The sequence below is a fragment of the Echiichthys vipera genome (genome assembly GCF_963691815.1).
Source record: "Echiichthys vipera genome assembly, chromosome: 1".
Lineage (NCBI taxonomy): Eukaryota > Metazoa > Chordata > Actinopteri > Perciformes > Trachinidae > Echiichthys > Echiichthys vipera.
In genome coordinates this window covers 35,371,025-35,383,679 of record NC_139826.1, presented here as the reverse complement: position 1 = coordinate 35,383,679, position 12,655 = coordinate 35,371,025, and the positions used below count along the sequence as shown (strand labels likewise).

Below are 12,655 nucleotides of genomic sequence, written 5' to 3'. Positions count from 1 at the left end.
TTAAGTGACATAATGGGTTCCGGATAGTTTTGGTACCTTAACCTTTCCGACACCTAAAGCAACCGTTGTGGCTGACTTGCATTCACCATTTCATTAAATGTCCTATGGATTTGTGTGCTTCATTTTTTCTATAATATCATATGAACCTGTTGATGAGAATACATCGATTGGGTACAACTAGCTAAAAAAAATGCCATATAATACAACAGTCTGGCAGTAAATCTGGCTTTCATGAAGGTTCAAATGTTCAATTTTGTTGAAACTGTTGTTAGAGGTGTTGATTCAACCCTATGGTCATTTTGGAGGATGTATATTGAGGTGCTGTTGAACTGTACCGCATTATACAGAGAGGTGTTGGTATTTTTTAGCCTACCCTTAAATATGATAATACATACAGATATGCTTTTCTGGACCACACCAACCTCCCAAAAAGCTCAAAACTCTCAGGAAAAAAACCCTAAGGTCCGTAATGTGAAGACACCCTTCATTTCTCCTGATACTAGTTTACCACTGCCAGGGTGTCCTCCTAAAAGTCTCACACTTACTTTAACAATTACTTTAAGGGCATTTTGCCTTTAGTTCTGATAGTAGACAGTAAACATATGGACAGGTAATGTGAGAAAGGAGAGAGGGTAGTCACATCCAACAAATTGCAGTTACATGATACGACTGACCCCTAGGCTACCCGGACCCTCCAAATCTTTTACACTTTTGCATATGCTCATGAAAAAGATCAGCACAAACCTTATTCACACCCCATCTATTGTTCTGAATGAACACTAAGCAGGCCTACCAATATATTAGAAAAAACAGAACCCTCATCCTCTGGGATTGTATTCCTGTACAATGTCATCTCACTCACGCACTCACAGTGATCATTGCAGGCTGACTCAGCAGTCTGGCGGGCTGTCTAGGTCAGAGATCCCTGTGACACATCTACTATGTCATCATCAATGAAAGTGTAAGACGCAGCAAATCATTGGGACCGTAGTAACAACAGGCTGACACCGATATCATCACTGTCACATCATAACACCCTAAAGAGCACCCAGGTACCTCAAGTGAGATGATAACTAGTTATTTTTATCAGCATTCTCATAAAGTTTTTGATGAAATGAGATGAAATCTGTTGGACCAGCTTTCTGTCTTCATACTATCCATTGTACATCCCACTCTGCCAACCAAGCTGCCTAGAATTTGTTAACTTTATTTCCAACTTGTTCTTGTACAAAACTAAATTCAATGTTAGAAGTTTGGAATAGAGTGGTTTGACACAGAGAGGTTTGCATCCTACATGTCACATGTTACTTCAACACTGCTTAAGGTTGTGGGGAAATGTTTTTGTATATTAAAGATCTCAATGCTGACTTGATCTTAAAAGTCTTTAGAGTTGCCCAAGCATAACCATAAAAATATTGATCATGCTTTAGTTGCCAGGAGTAAGGGCGCACTCACACTGTCCATCCGTACCGTGCCCCAGCACGTTTCATGGCTAAAGTCTATCTCTTTTGACCAGTGTGAGTGCAACCGTGGTCACAGCCCGTTTGAGAGAGGTGGGCTTTTGTAAAGCACGTTTGCACATGTACGAGCACGAGCGTGTACGAGTACGAGCACGAGCACGAACACGAGCACGAGCACGAGCACGAGGCCTACGACGGTTCTGACTTCATTTTATGTGCGCCTGTTCAGACATAGAAAAAAGAAGGAGGGACCATGCGCAGACATTTAAAACAATGGCGGCGAAAGGTTCGCGTTTGTGTGATGTGGAGGTGGAGTGTTTACTGCAGATTTGGTCGATGAAATATTCAAAAACAGTCGGACAAGCTGCACAAAAACTCAGAGGTCTATGGAAAGATTTTTAAACAAAGCGATGCATCGCGATGACGTCGATCAATGCGTGTGGCGTGTTACGGCGTGATGACGTATAGGCAGTAAGAAGCATTCTGCCGAGGCCCAGGTAGTGTGAGTAAAAACGGGCCTGGGCCACGGGGGGAGAGGAAGGGGGGGACAAGTACCCTAAAGCACGGGGCACGGTACGGATAGACAGTGTGAGTGCGCCCTAAAAAACATCCAGCAATCCAGCAACAAAACAGCAACTTAGGAGGGCAGGACATGAGATGCTACAGGCTACTATGCTCTGTTGTTTTTTTAAACTCAAAGTTACTTTGAAGCATGTGTGTAAAAGTCATAACCCAATGCTGAGGACACTGCAAACACAAGTTAAGATGTAGTTTTCCAACAGGCAGACGGACCAGCTCCAGGAAATCTAAGTCACCTGAAAACAACCAAAACAAAAATGTATATTCTCTTAAATCAGATGTCTAAGGTGTGCTAAGCCTCAAGTTCACCTCTCCAGGGAATATTTTAATAACGAATGCACTATTCAGTGACTTTGATCCCATTCTCAGCACGCATGATCTTTCTCCCACTACACCTGGTTTAGATACAGTAAATATGACTTTAATTTGGGCTCCGTCAGTGCAGGTTTTAAAATGTCACTTCAGAAATGTGACATCACTGTCACTCTGTCCACAGTTCATGTTATCAGAGGGCAACAACACTGCAGGATTGATGTCTCAGTTTGTTTGCAAAGGATTTGGGATAAACTCCTGCATTATTCTGACAGTGGGGGGTGACAGGGCAGCCTACTGTGCCTCCACAGCCTGCCTCTCTGCTCGTGTAAATGAAGGACAGCGTGACCTCATGCTCAGGCCACGATGGGCCCGGCCAGCTCATTAGTCTTTATCTGAATCCAGCTATGACCCAACAGCACTGTTACAGCATTAACCTACTGCTTGACTTCGGTTTTTGTTACGAAGTAGCACGCAAGGTCAAATATAAATAAGGGTCATCGCTTTTTTTTCTTTTATTTTAACAAGATTGTCTCTGAATATTACATTTTTTTTAATATAGAAATGCATCAGGTAAGCCCTACAGACCCCCAAGTTGTTACATTTCCTGCTGCAGTTAACAGAGGAAAAAAAGGTCATACTTTGTTAAAGACAGAGCAGAAATACGCTTCTGGTAATAGAATGTGGAGAGAAAAATGTAAATGAGCTCCTAATTATAGACCAAAATTCCCCCACGGCAAAAAAATAAAATAAAAAGATGAACAACTGGATCCGAATTCGACCCACATAATTGTAATATTAATGTATTTATTGCAATATATTAAGTCATGTTATGTTATCTACGCAACTATGGATAATTTACACCTCAATATGTCCTGCCATGTTACAGTGTCTTAGGACTAGCATCTGTTTTGTGCTGTTATGATTCAATTACCTCACGTAACATAAACCTGAAGCCCCATGAAGCATTCAGTTGTCACAGCAGTTGCATGTAGAGCCTAACCTGACTTTTTTACCCATTTCTCTCTAATAAATCAGACATTTATTTGCACACTGAGAGATTACAAGGCTACAAACAGTCTCTCATTCACCGGCTTCGTCCAAGGACAGGACCAGGACATAGATCAGGACTGTCAATAACCCCCTCTCCCTTTCATCCTCCGTTGTATGAAGACAAACTCTTAAGACACAAATTCATCCAAACAGCTCATCTCCTACATCCTGCAAGGATGTGATGTGTGTTCTCCGGTCCTAATTTTGGTCAACATAAAGCAGCAACCTCCGCTGCGTGCTCTACCCCTCTTCTTTAGACAGAAACATACACACAGCCATATGCACCGCTCCCCTTCAAGGGCATGCCTGCCCAGCGCTTTAAGATCCAATGAAAGCAAGCAAGAGAAAGGCATGTTCGCAGACCCATGCATAGAGTACAAGGTCACACACAGCCATATTGCTGCATGCCAGTAACAAAAAAAAAAAAAACAGAACGAGAGAGGTGCCCTACCATTTCTCCCACTGGTCCTCCATCCAACCCTCTTCTCCTTCCCCTCCCGAGTCCATACTGTAAGTGAGGAGGGCATCCACAGCTGAGAGGAGAGGAGGAGGAGGAGGAGGAGGAGGAGGAGGAGGAGGAGGAGAAGGAGCAAGGGGGCTAGAAAGTGAAGAAAGGAGGGAGGGCAGGAGAGAGGGAGGAGCAAGCAGGAAGATAGAGGGAGGAGGGGTGCTGGTCCTCCGGGTCGATGAAAAAGGCGTCCGACTCAGAGCCCTGCTGCTGCCGCCGCTCATCCGGAGGAGAGAGAGAGGGGGGGGGGGGGGAATTATTTAAAGCTGAGGAGCTGAATATGCCAGAGTAGTGTTATATAATCTACTATCTATCTCTCTCTCTCTCTCTCTCTCTCTCTCCCCCCCCCCCCCCCTCTCTCTCTCTCTCTTTCTTTCTGTGATGTTTATTCTGTCCTGTGTGCATTAGATTTACTACGCCACGGTAGGAAAGTGCTGGTGTTAGCTGGACATCCAATGCTTCAGCACGCCCAGACAGGAGAAACATCAGCACAAGAGGACACTCCTCTCTCGCTCTCTCTCGCTCTCGCTCTCTCTCTCTCTCTCTGCAAAACAGACGTGCGCAATTATTCATGAGGCCCCATTGATCATAACACTCCCAATTTTCCTTCTTTGTCTTTCTCTCCATTCAGACTCAAAGGAAAATTCTGCTTTTACCAAAACTTGGGTCTTATTTTTATACATTCGGCCTGTACCTATATCAGTTACGATATTAAAGGACTCCCCCAGAGACATTGATGAAAAAGACGATTGAAGGGGCGTAAAACACAAGCAGTCAGAAAACCAGAAGGGTTGTAAAAAGAGACGTCTACTCCACACTATCTTAAACACTTATTTTTAGGTAAAACCGAAACTAAAAGTGTAATTCTTCCTCCGTTTTCAATCGTAATTGTGTCGAGTCAAAGTTGAACCAGTCTTTAAACTGTGATGGATGTTTACATCGTACTCTTTGGGTAATCATTTTCCTGTTGTAAGTCAAACAGGGCAACGTTTCCAGATAATAGCCAATAACTTGAAAGTGATTGCCAAACCTACAAAGACATGGTAAAAGTAATAATAATAATCTTTTAACTTGTGCGAGCCTCTGCTTCTTTAGGAACGTGGTTGAGCTTCCTCTCAAAATCGATGCAAGTGTGGAATCATGCATTGCCCACGCGCAGTGAACTGTACAGTCCATTAAGCCTGTCAACCCCGCTGACCTTAGAACCTCCTGCCAGGATCGCATAGGCCAGTGCACTGTATTTAAAAAAAACCTGTATATAGGAGCATTGTGCTAATTTTAGCCACCAAAGGCTTCAGAAAAAATATGTAGCAAGAAAGTGTATCTCAGTTTGAATCAGCTGTAGCTGATAGACAGAGAGAGATTATGCTTAAGACAGAAACACAGCCACTGGGTTAAATCAGTATTTTCTATAATATAAAATAATTCAGTCAACTCCACAGTTAAAGCATGCTGGATTATTGTATTGTCCTGTAGGTATTTTTTTTTTAGTTTTATGGCGCCACAACTCTGCTCTCATTAACCTCGTTTCCAGTAGCAGGCAGCTGTATTCAGCAAACACGCTCTGATAAACCCACTGAATGCTTCCTGTCCAGCACCAAAGGAAAACAGAGTTAGAGACTAGCTGGTAAAGAAAATGGCTAAATGTTAAATCCAGGTGTTGAAGAAGACCAAAACAGAGCTAAAAAGGTGAGGATGCTGGATTTTCATTCACACATTCACACCAAAACGACTATAATTGATTATATTGGTCTGGGGTCTGTGTGTGCTGGACATGCATGGTCCTCTGCCCCCTAGTGGCCAGGAATCAATGAATGCAGCTCGAAAATGACAGCAAAACCATTTCATTCGGCCATATTTGCAACATCCATTACAACTTAATGAAAATGCATAGGCTTAAGTAAAATGTGTGCTTTGGGAAAATGAACTTCAACCTTCAAACATTCCCTCAGAGAGGTCGAACACAATAGGTCCTTGTTTTCCTACACTTTGAGTGGCCAACACACAGCCATATGGCTATACAGCACGACCTCGGCAACTGGCCAGAACCTATGGAGCTCACAGACACCCATGAAGAGCTTCCCCGATACACATGTGACATCACAGCATATAGGAAAGAGAAGGAAAAAAAGAAGAATGCTACAAATCACACAGAACATAATATGTTCTGTTGTATACGGTATATATAAAAACAATAAAATATATCTAATTTATTTTCCGTTTATGTGAACTTAACACTTCCTCTGTGTTTACCTAATGTCTTAATGCATTCAGCATGATGTACATTTCCACAGCGCTCATTTAATTGCTGGTAAACTACTGATAATAAAACTCCACACTTCCCTTCACAGGCATTTCACATTAAAAGGTCAACTAAAGCAACACCCACGCACTCTGAGGGTCCATGCCTGGATTTTTTTTTTCAAATATGTCAGAAGGTAGTGTTACTGTCATTTGAAAAATGGCTAAATATGCTCAAATTATTTATATATGCTGATGTTTCTCTCACACACACACACACACGAACACACACACACACACACACACACACACACACACACACACACACACACACACACACACACACACACACACACACACACACACACACACACACACACACACACACACACACACACACACACACACACACACACACACACACACACACACACACACACACACACACACACACACAGTATAAGCAGAGGGGAAGTGCCATCAGGTGGAACGTGTCTTGTCAGCAGAATTGAGCGACAGCAGTAAATAATGAGCTTGTGGGGTGGGAGGGGGGGGGGGGGGGGGGGGGGGCTGCAACCAGAGCAATAACTGTCCACTCTGTCAGCTCCTCCTGTGGGAGAAATTCATATCAGCTCGATTGAAATTCTCTCTCTGTGTGAGGATGAAACACAGCTGAAAAACTACAACCTTATTCTGCTTGAAAACCCTCAAATCAAGCGTTTTTTTCCTACATCAAAGTCCATGAAAGGCGGGTGCAGTGAAACAGGGAAACACTTCAAAATCTGCTTCTCTCTCTCTCTCTGCCAATGAATTAGGGAGCGTGAGGGAGAGATAACACAGCAGCGCTTCCATGTTGCTTATTCAGTGATCTGTACATTTGAAAACAAGTCTGATTTCATTATACAGCAACAGAAGGACAGCGAAACTAAATGCAGTGTTTTTAAAATAACACTTTACCCACCTGAAACTGCAGGAAAAATGATACAATCAACCACAACTGTTCTTTAAAATAAGATAAATATTGAGCTGCATAAGAGATGAATACATTTTGCCTCAAGAGTCATCTCTGGTTTCATGAGTCCCCCCCCAAATAATGCTACACAATGGACTGCAAGCCTACACTGTCTTGTTGCTCCATGCACTGTACACACACACACACACGCACACGCACACGCACCCACGTACGCACACGCGCAGATATAAATACTGTCTTCACTTGAAAGAGTCTCCTGCTACGCCATCTCGTGTCACAGATGATCAAAGCAGTGTGGGAGAATTTAAAAAGGTACAGTTCACCTAAATAAATGAAATGAAATATCAGAAGTGAGTTTTACTCCGTCAGGCTCATCTCCAATTAAATGAGCAGAACCTCCAAAAACACACAGCTTATGGCTTTCAAACTACTGAACTGCATTTAGAAAGGCTTTTGAAGCATTTATTGTTCAAGAAAAGGAAGTGAAAGAAGGTTAAATTAAAGGTTGTGTGTTGTTTGATTTAATTTCTGCCCATTCAGCTATAGTGTGAGGAAGGGCTGTAGTTAATTTTCTCTTATTAAGAAACAATGTTCCTTTGTATTCCTGTCACAAAACCGGTAATAATTGAGCAGAACATTACAAAATTAAAACAAAAGAAAACATGCATGGTGCATCTCTAATGAGAAATAATAAGATGAGTGCACAGTACACCCTGTTACAGCCTGCAGCACAACGTTCCCTTCGTGGTTTTGTATACTACATTGAATACATCCTTTAGAGTTGTATTTAAAGTCACAATAGACACGTGTTAGTATTTAAAAACTACTCTGCTATGGGTTGATCGCCAACTTGCAGTATTGCAGGGGCAGTTACCATGATGAGAGCTGAATGAGCATTAACGTGATTTAAAGTCCTCCTCCATTCAAAAATGTTTCTCTCACAGGTTACTCACTGGGACGTTTGGTGCAGAATGATGTATGCGATGAGTTGACACCAGAAAGTGTCTCTGTGATCATCTTAAATCTGGTTTTAAGACGTGTACGTATGAGCATGACTTTGATACACGACTTTTTCAACACTGAGTACGGTGTTTAATCACTGTATGCACTGAGAATCAAATGCATCATATGGAAGTTGCTGTATGTCAATTTCTGATGGCAGATGAAAATACAGACACAGTTTTCTCTCTCTTTTGTCTTAAATGTTTGAACATCATTGCTTCTTGCTAAAAAAAAAACCAAAACTGATAATTATATATAAAGTATGAATTATTTCATTCAGCTCATCTTTTATCCTTTTTATGATAACTCTTGTTGAGTCTTGAACATTTTTGGAACCACAAAACTGGGCCAACGGCTTGAAGAGCTGACGAAACCGAGGACTGAATTCCTGCATCTAAGCCGTTGAATGTCTCCACACAGAGAGCTGCACATAAGGCTGCAGATCGACGGTCTGCTCTCTAACAGCAGCAGCTTGTGGAGAGACGGAGGATTGGAGCAAGAGTGTGTGGAGGCAGGGAGGGTGACGGAGGAAAACGTGCAACATATGGCTGCTCTTGGACTGGGCTCACCCCGAGGTCCTGGATTATCTGGCTTCCTTTCTCTAAACAGCTGAACACGGAAATATCAATCGACACAGTTCAGCCTCAGAACTTAATTTCAAATATAATGTATAATTTTCTCAATTGTCTTTTGAGCTGTCTTAAAAAAAAACAGCGGACGATTCTTATACTTTTGTAATCTATTTGTCTTGTTTTTGATGTATTTGTAGCCAATTCTATTACATTAGGAACGTTTGCCTCTTTAATTTGTTGTGCTACTGAAACTGCAAGTGTTTTGCTTCCATTGCTTCTTTGCACCGCTGGTTTGATGTTTGTTCTTCTGCTCGCCTTAAAAAATAATCTTATTTATATATTTTTCTGTCAGACGAATCAAACACTGCTGGAGCGACTCTGATGCCACCGAGATGAAAGTCTGAAGAAAGATGGTTTTGGATCGGCCTGTGCAGCTTAGCTAATGAGACAGGCACAGGCTGAGCCAGAGTGTGTGTGTGTGTGTGTGTGTGTGTGTGTGTGTGTGTGTGTGTGTGTGTGTGTGTGTGTGTGTGTGTGTGTGTGTGTGTGTGTTTGTATGTGTGTCACTGGGGTATATTATTGATCCACTCAGTCATGCCACTGAAGAATCACAGCTTCTATGCAGGCAACACTGTATGGGTCTGTGTGTGTGTGTGTGTGTGTGTGTGTGTGTGTGTGTGTGTGTGTGTGTGTGTGTGTGTGTGTGTGTATGTGTGTGTGTGTGTGTGTGTGTGTGTGTGTGTGTGTGTGTGTGCGTGTGTGTGTGTTTGCATGCAGCTAATCCTTCGGCCCGTCTCAGATCTCCAACATGTTGATCTGACCCGTTCAGCAGGTTGAATTAACTGGCTGATCACCTACCTGAGGAACTCTGGGAAATGGATTCTGTCGCTCTGCAACATTTTTATTTTTATTTTTATCGACTAACCTATCAATTATGCTTTATGCAACTCATTATTAATTAACTGTGTGTAATGAAATGTCCATCTCAAGTTCCCAGAGCCGACAGTAATTCAGCAGGCCGCTTTTTCAGCAACAGTCCAAGACGCAAAAAGAGATTAAATTTAGAACAATATGAAACAGACAAAAAAGGAAAAATACTTAATATTTTACTGAATAATTTACTTCACAGTAACTGATTGTGAAAATTGCCATGAGTTAATTATGTGGCAGGGAATAAGAACATGAAGTCCATAGTCACTAAATTATACATTCAAAACCATTATTGCATTTAAACAAATACACAGTTTATATTCTATAAAGACAGATAAAAAACTGCAGGATGAAGTTGTCCTTTCAAAAAACAACAACATGGCTGTGATTGCAAATATATATTTAATATGAAATTATTTCTGCTAATCTTCAAAGTTCACTGTAAATAGGCCAGATCCGAAGCAAACAGCATAAACTATCAAAACAACAACAAGAAAAGAGTGATGACACTGCAGCTCTGATAAGGTTGCTGTAAACACATCCAGTCCTGCACACATGCTGGAGTTCCTTATAATAACCTGAGATTAATATGCTGTCAGAGTACCGTTAATAAAATCAGTATGCAACACAAACCCACTTTAGTACTGGGCTTCCAGGTGGGCTTTGAGGGATGACACAATAGTAAAACAGTATTTCTGTTTTATTTGGAGGAAAACTAGCCTTCAGCAAAAGCCTACTGCTGAAGAGAATAAATAGCTACCACACAGCAGGCAATAAGGACAATCTAAAAATATATATATTTGAAGCTAGAACTCATAAACTCGCTGTAGGCAGAAGAAAACCAAAAAGTATCCGACAGCATGAAGGGTTGTTTAAGAATGTATGGGTCTGGAAGCTGGAGCCCACAGCCCGTCTCGGTCCCTCGGGAGCAGACACGCCCAAACACAAAACACGCGGCTCGACAACATATTGCGACTTCAATCCGCAAAGCTGAGCGGTGCCTCACGCAGCTGCAGCGGCTCTGATCGGCCAGCAGCAGCCGCTTCATCTCCGCAGAGCTGCGCCGGCTCATCGCTCACTCACAGCCTCCAGCCCAGCCGGCAGACTGGCAGCTCGGCCCCCCCTCTCTCCAGGCTCCCTCCGTCGGGGCGCTTACCTGAAGCTGGCCGGAGAGTTCACCTGGATGTTGCGGCCGGGCGGCGGGCTCGGTTTCCTCTTTTCTCTGTCCGCCATGCCGCCTGGTTACCGCTCCTTCATTGGCTGTGCGGCCGCCCAGCAGAGGCACCTGAGCGGTCCGGCGATCCTGCGATAGTGTGCTGCTTTCGAGGACTGTGGGGAAAATAGCAACTCACCTGAACCGTGCAAGAACGGCTGAATAATATCTGTCACTTTGCAGAATTTTTAATATGGTTTTAGTTTTGAGTCCACTGGCATGTAATATATTGGTCCATTCTACAAAATAGCTCAGTTGTTAAATTTTTCATTAGCCTGCGATAAAAACACGGATAAATAATACATAGCCTAAATGATAAAAATGGATAAACATAGCCAAGTATTCAGCAGCAGATCAAGAGCACAAACGCTTAAATGGCCAGGCACTAAATTATTTAAAGTGTTTGAATGTAAAGGCTATAATAGCAGATCTAAAGGCAAAGTTGTTGATAAATACAGGATTTACCCCAGAAAAGTTGTCAGGCCGATGGCAAGACTCTGTTTTGACAGAGGCCAAGCGCGGGCAAGTGTCAGACTGATGGCAGCATCAAGATTGAGCCCTATATTTTCTGTGATAACTGACAGAATTATTAAACTGAGAATATAAAAACAGATTGGCATTTCTAGTCTTTACATGATAGCACTGAAAAAAGCCAGTGAACTATATGTCCCATTATCTAGTAAGCATTATATGTAAATTGCAGAGATTAATTTATTCATATTTTGTTTGAATTTCTGTAGTTTACCTTTCCCATTATAGCACGAAAAAGGGCCCAAGCACAGGCCCATGCTGTCTTTGTAAGTGCCTGACTGAGGCACCGAGGTGGAAGTAACCAAACCTAACCTGTTTTAGCCTCATTAAGAGTATAATATTAAGATATATTACTGAATAAAACAGTTGAAACCCCATCATATTATCTCAAAAATGCATCATCCCAAAAGTTAAAATTATGTTGAATTTTCTTAGTTCACGATAAACTAACATTTAGAGATACATGGTTTGTGCAGGAAAACCCTCATCCACCCTGGAACTGTTTATTTTATACTATGTCTCATTAATAAGTTGTCATTTTTTCTGACTAAAAACCCAACACAGTATGTGCATGACTATTACATTGAAAAGTTGGGGTTTACGAGGAGACCATGAAGGCAGCAGGAGCTCCCACAGCGAGGAGAGGGCTGTGAACTGAATGAAAAACATCCAGAAAAACAGAGGCATACAGGCCTACCAGCATGGTGGATATAATCAGTATCAGAATGACCTCATTTGAAATAGTCTATCTGACCCAATATATGTATCTAATGTGTGTGGTCGGCCTGCATGTAGGCTACCAGGTGTAATTTCTCCTGCAGATCTACCAGTGTCTCAATAATCCATAAAGAAAATCACTGACAGTGTTGAGAACGGAAGCTGTTCGATTTGTTCTTGACACAAACAAACAAAAGAGTCAAACTGCAGACAGTATGTTATGTTTACAAGAGCTGAGGCCATTAAAGAGTAATGTCAGAGAGAAACCAGGAGAGGGCAACACAGGAACACCAAGAGAAGTGATGATAACAACAGAACAACAAAAAAAATGCATTATTTTCATTATCCTGCAAATTTCTTCCCCCTTTCCCCCATTTTCTGCTCTCTTTTTTCATTCTTTCCCTATTATAGTTTCACATCCATACCCCAGAAGTCCAATCAAAAATGCTCCAATAAAAATAATAATAATAAAACAATATCAAAGCATCCCACACCTGCAAAAAATGTTCATTCATATACATTCAGCAACATGTAAAAGGTCACCCGTGATGGTTTAGGTATCTA

At 42.0% G+C, this 12,655-nt stretch overlaps 1 protein-coding gene across 1 annotated transcript in view; it reads right to left on the bottom strand.

Moving 5' to 3' along the window:
- Positions 1-10,863, bottom strand: part of mapk8ip1b (mitogen-activated protein kinase 8 interacting protein 1b) — a gene marked incomplete at both ends in the record, with an annotated part of 50,787 nt that extends 39,924 nt beyond the window's left edge. The window contains one exon of the mRNA XM_083919094.1: positions 10,787-10,863. Coding sequence (XP_083775220.1) covers positions 10,787-10,863 — 77 coding nt within the window. The remainder of the gene's footprint in view (positions 1-10,786) is intronic.
- Positions 10,864-12,655: the final 1,792 nt, after the last annotated feature.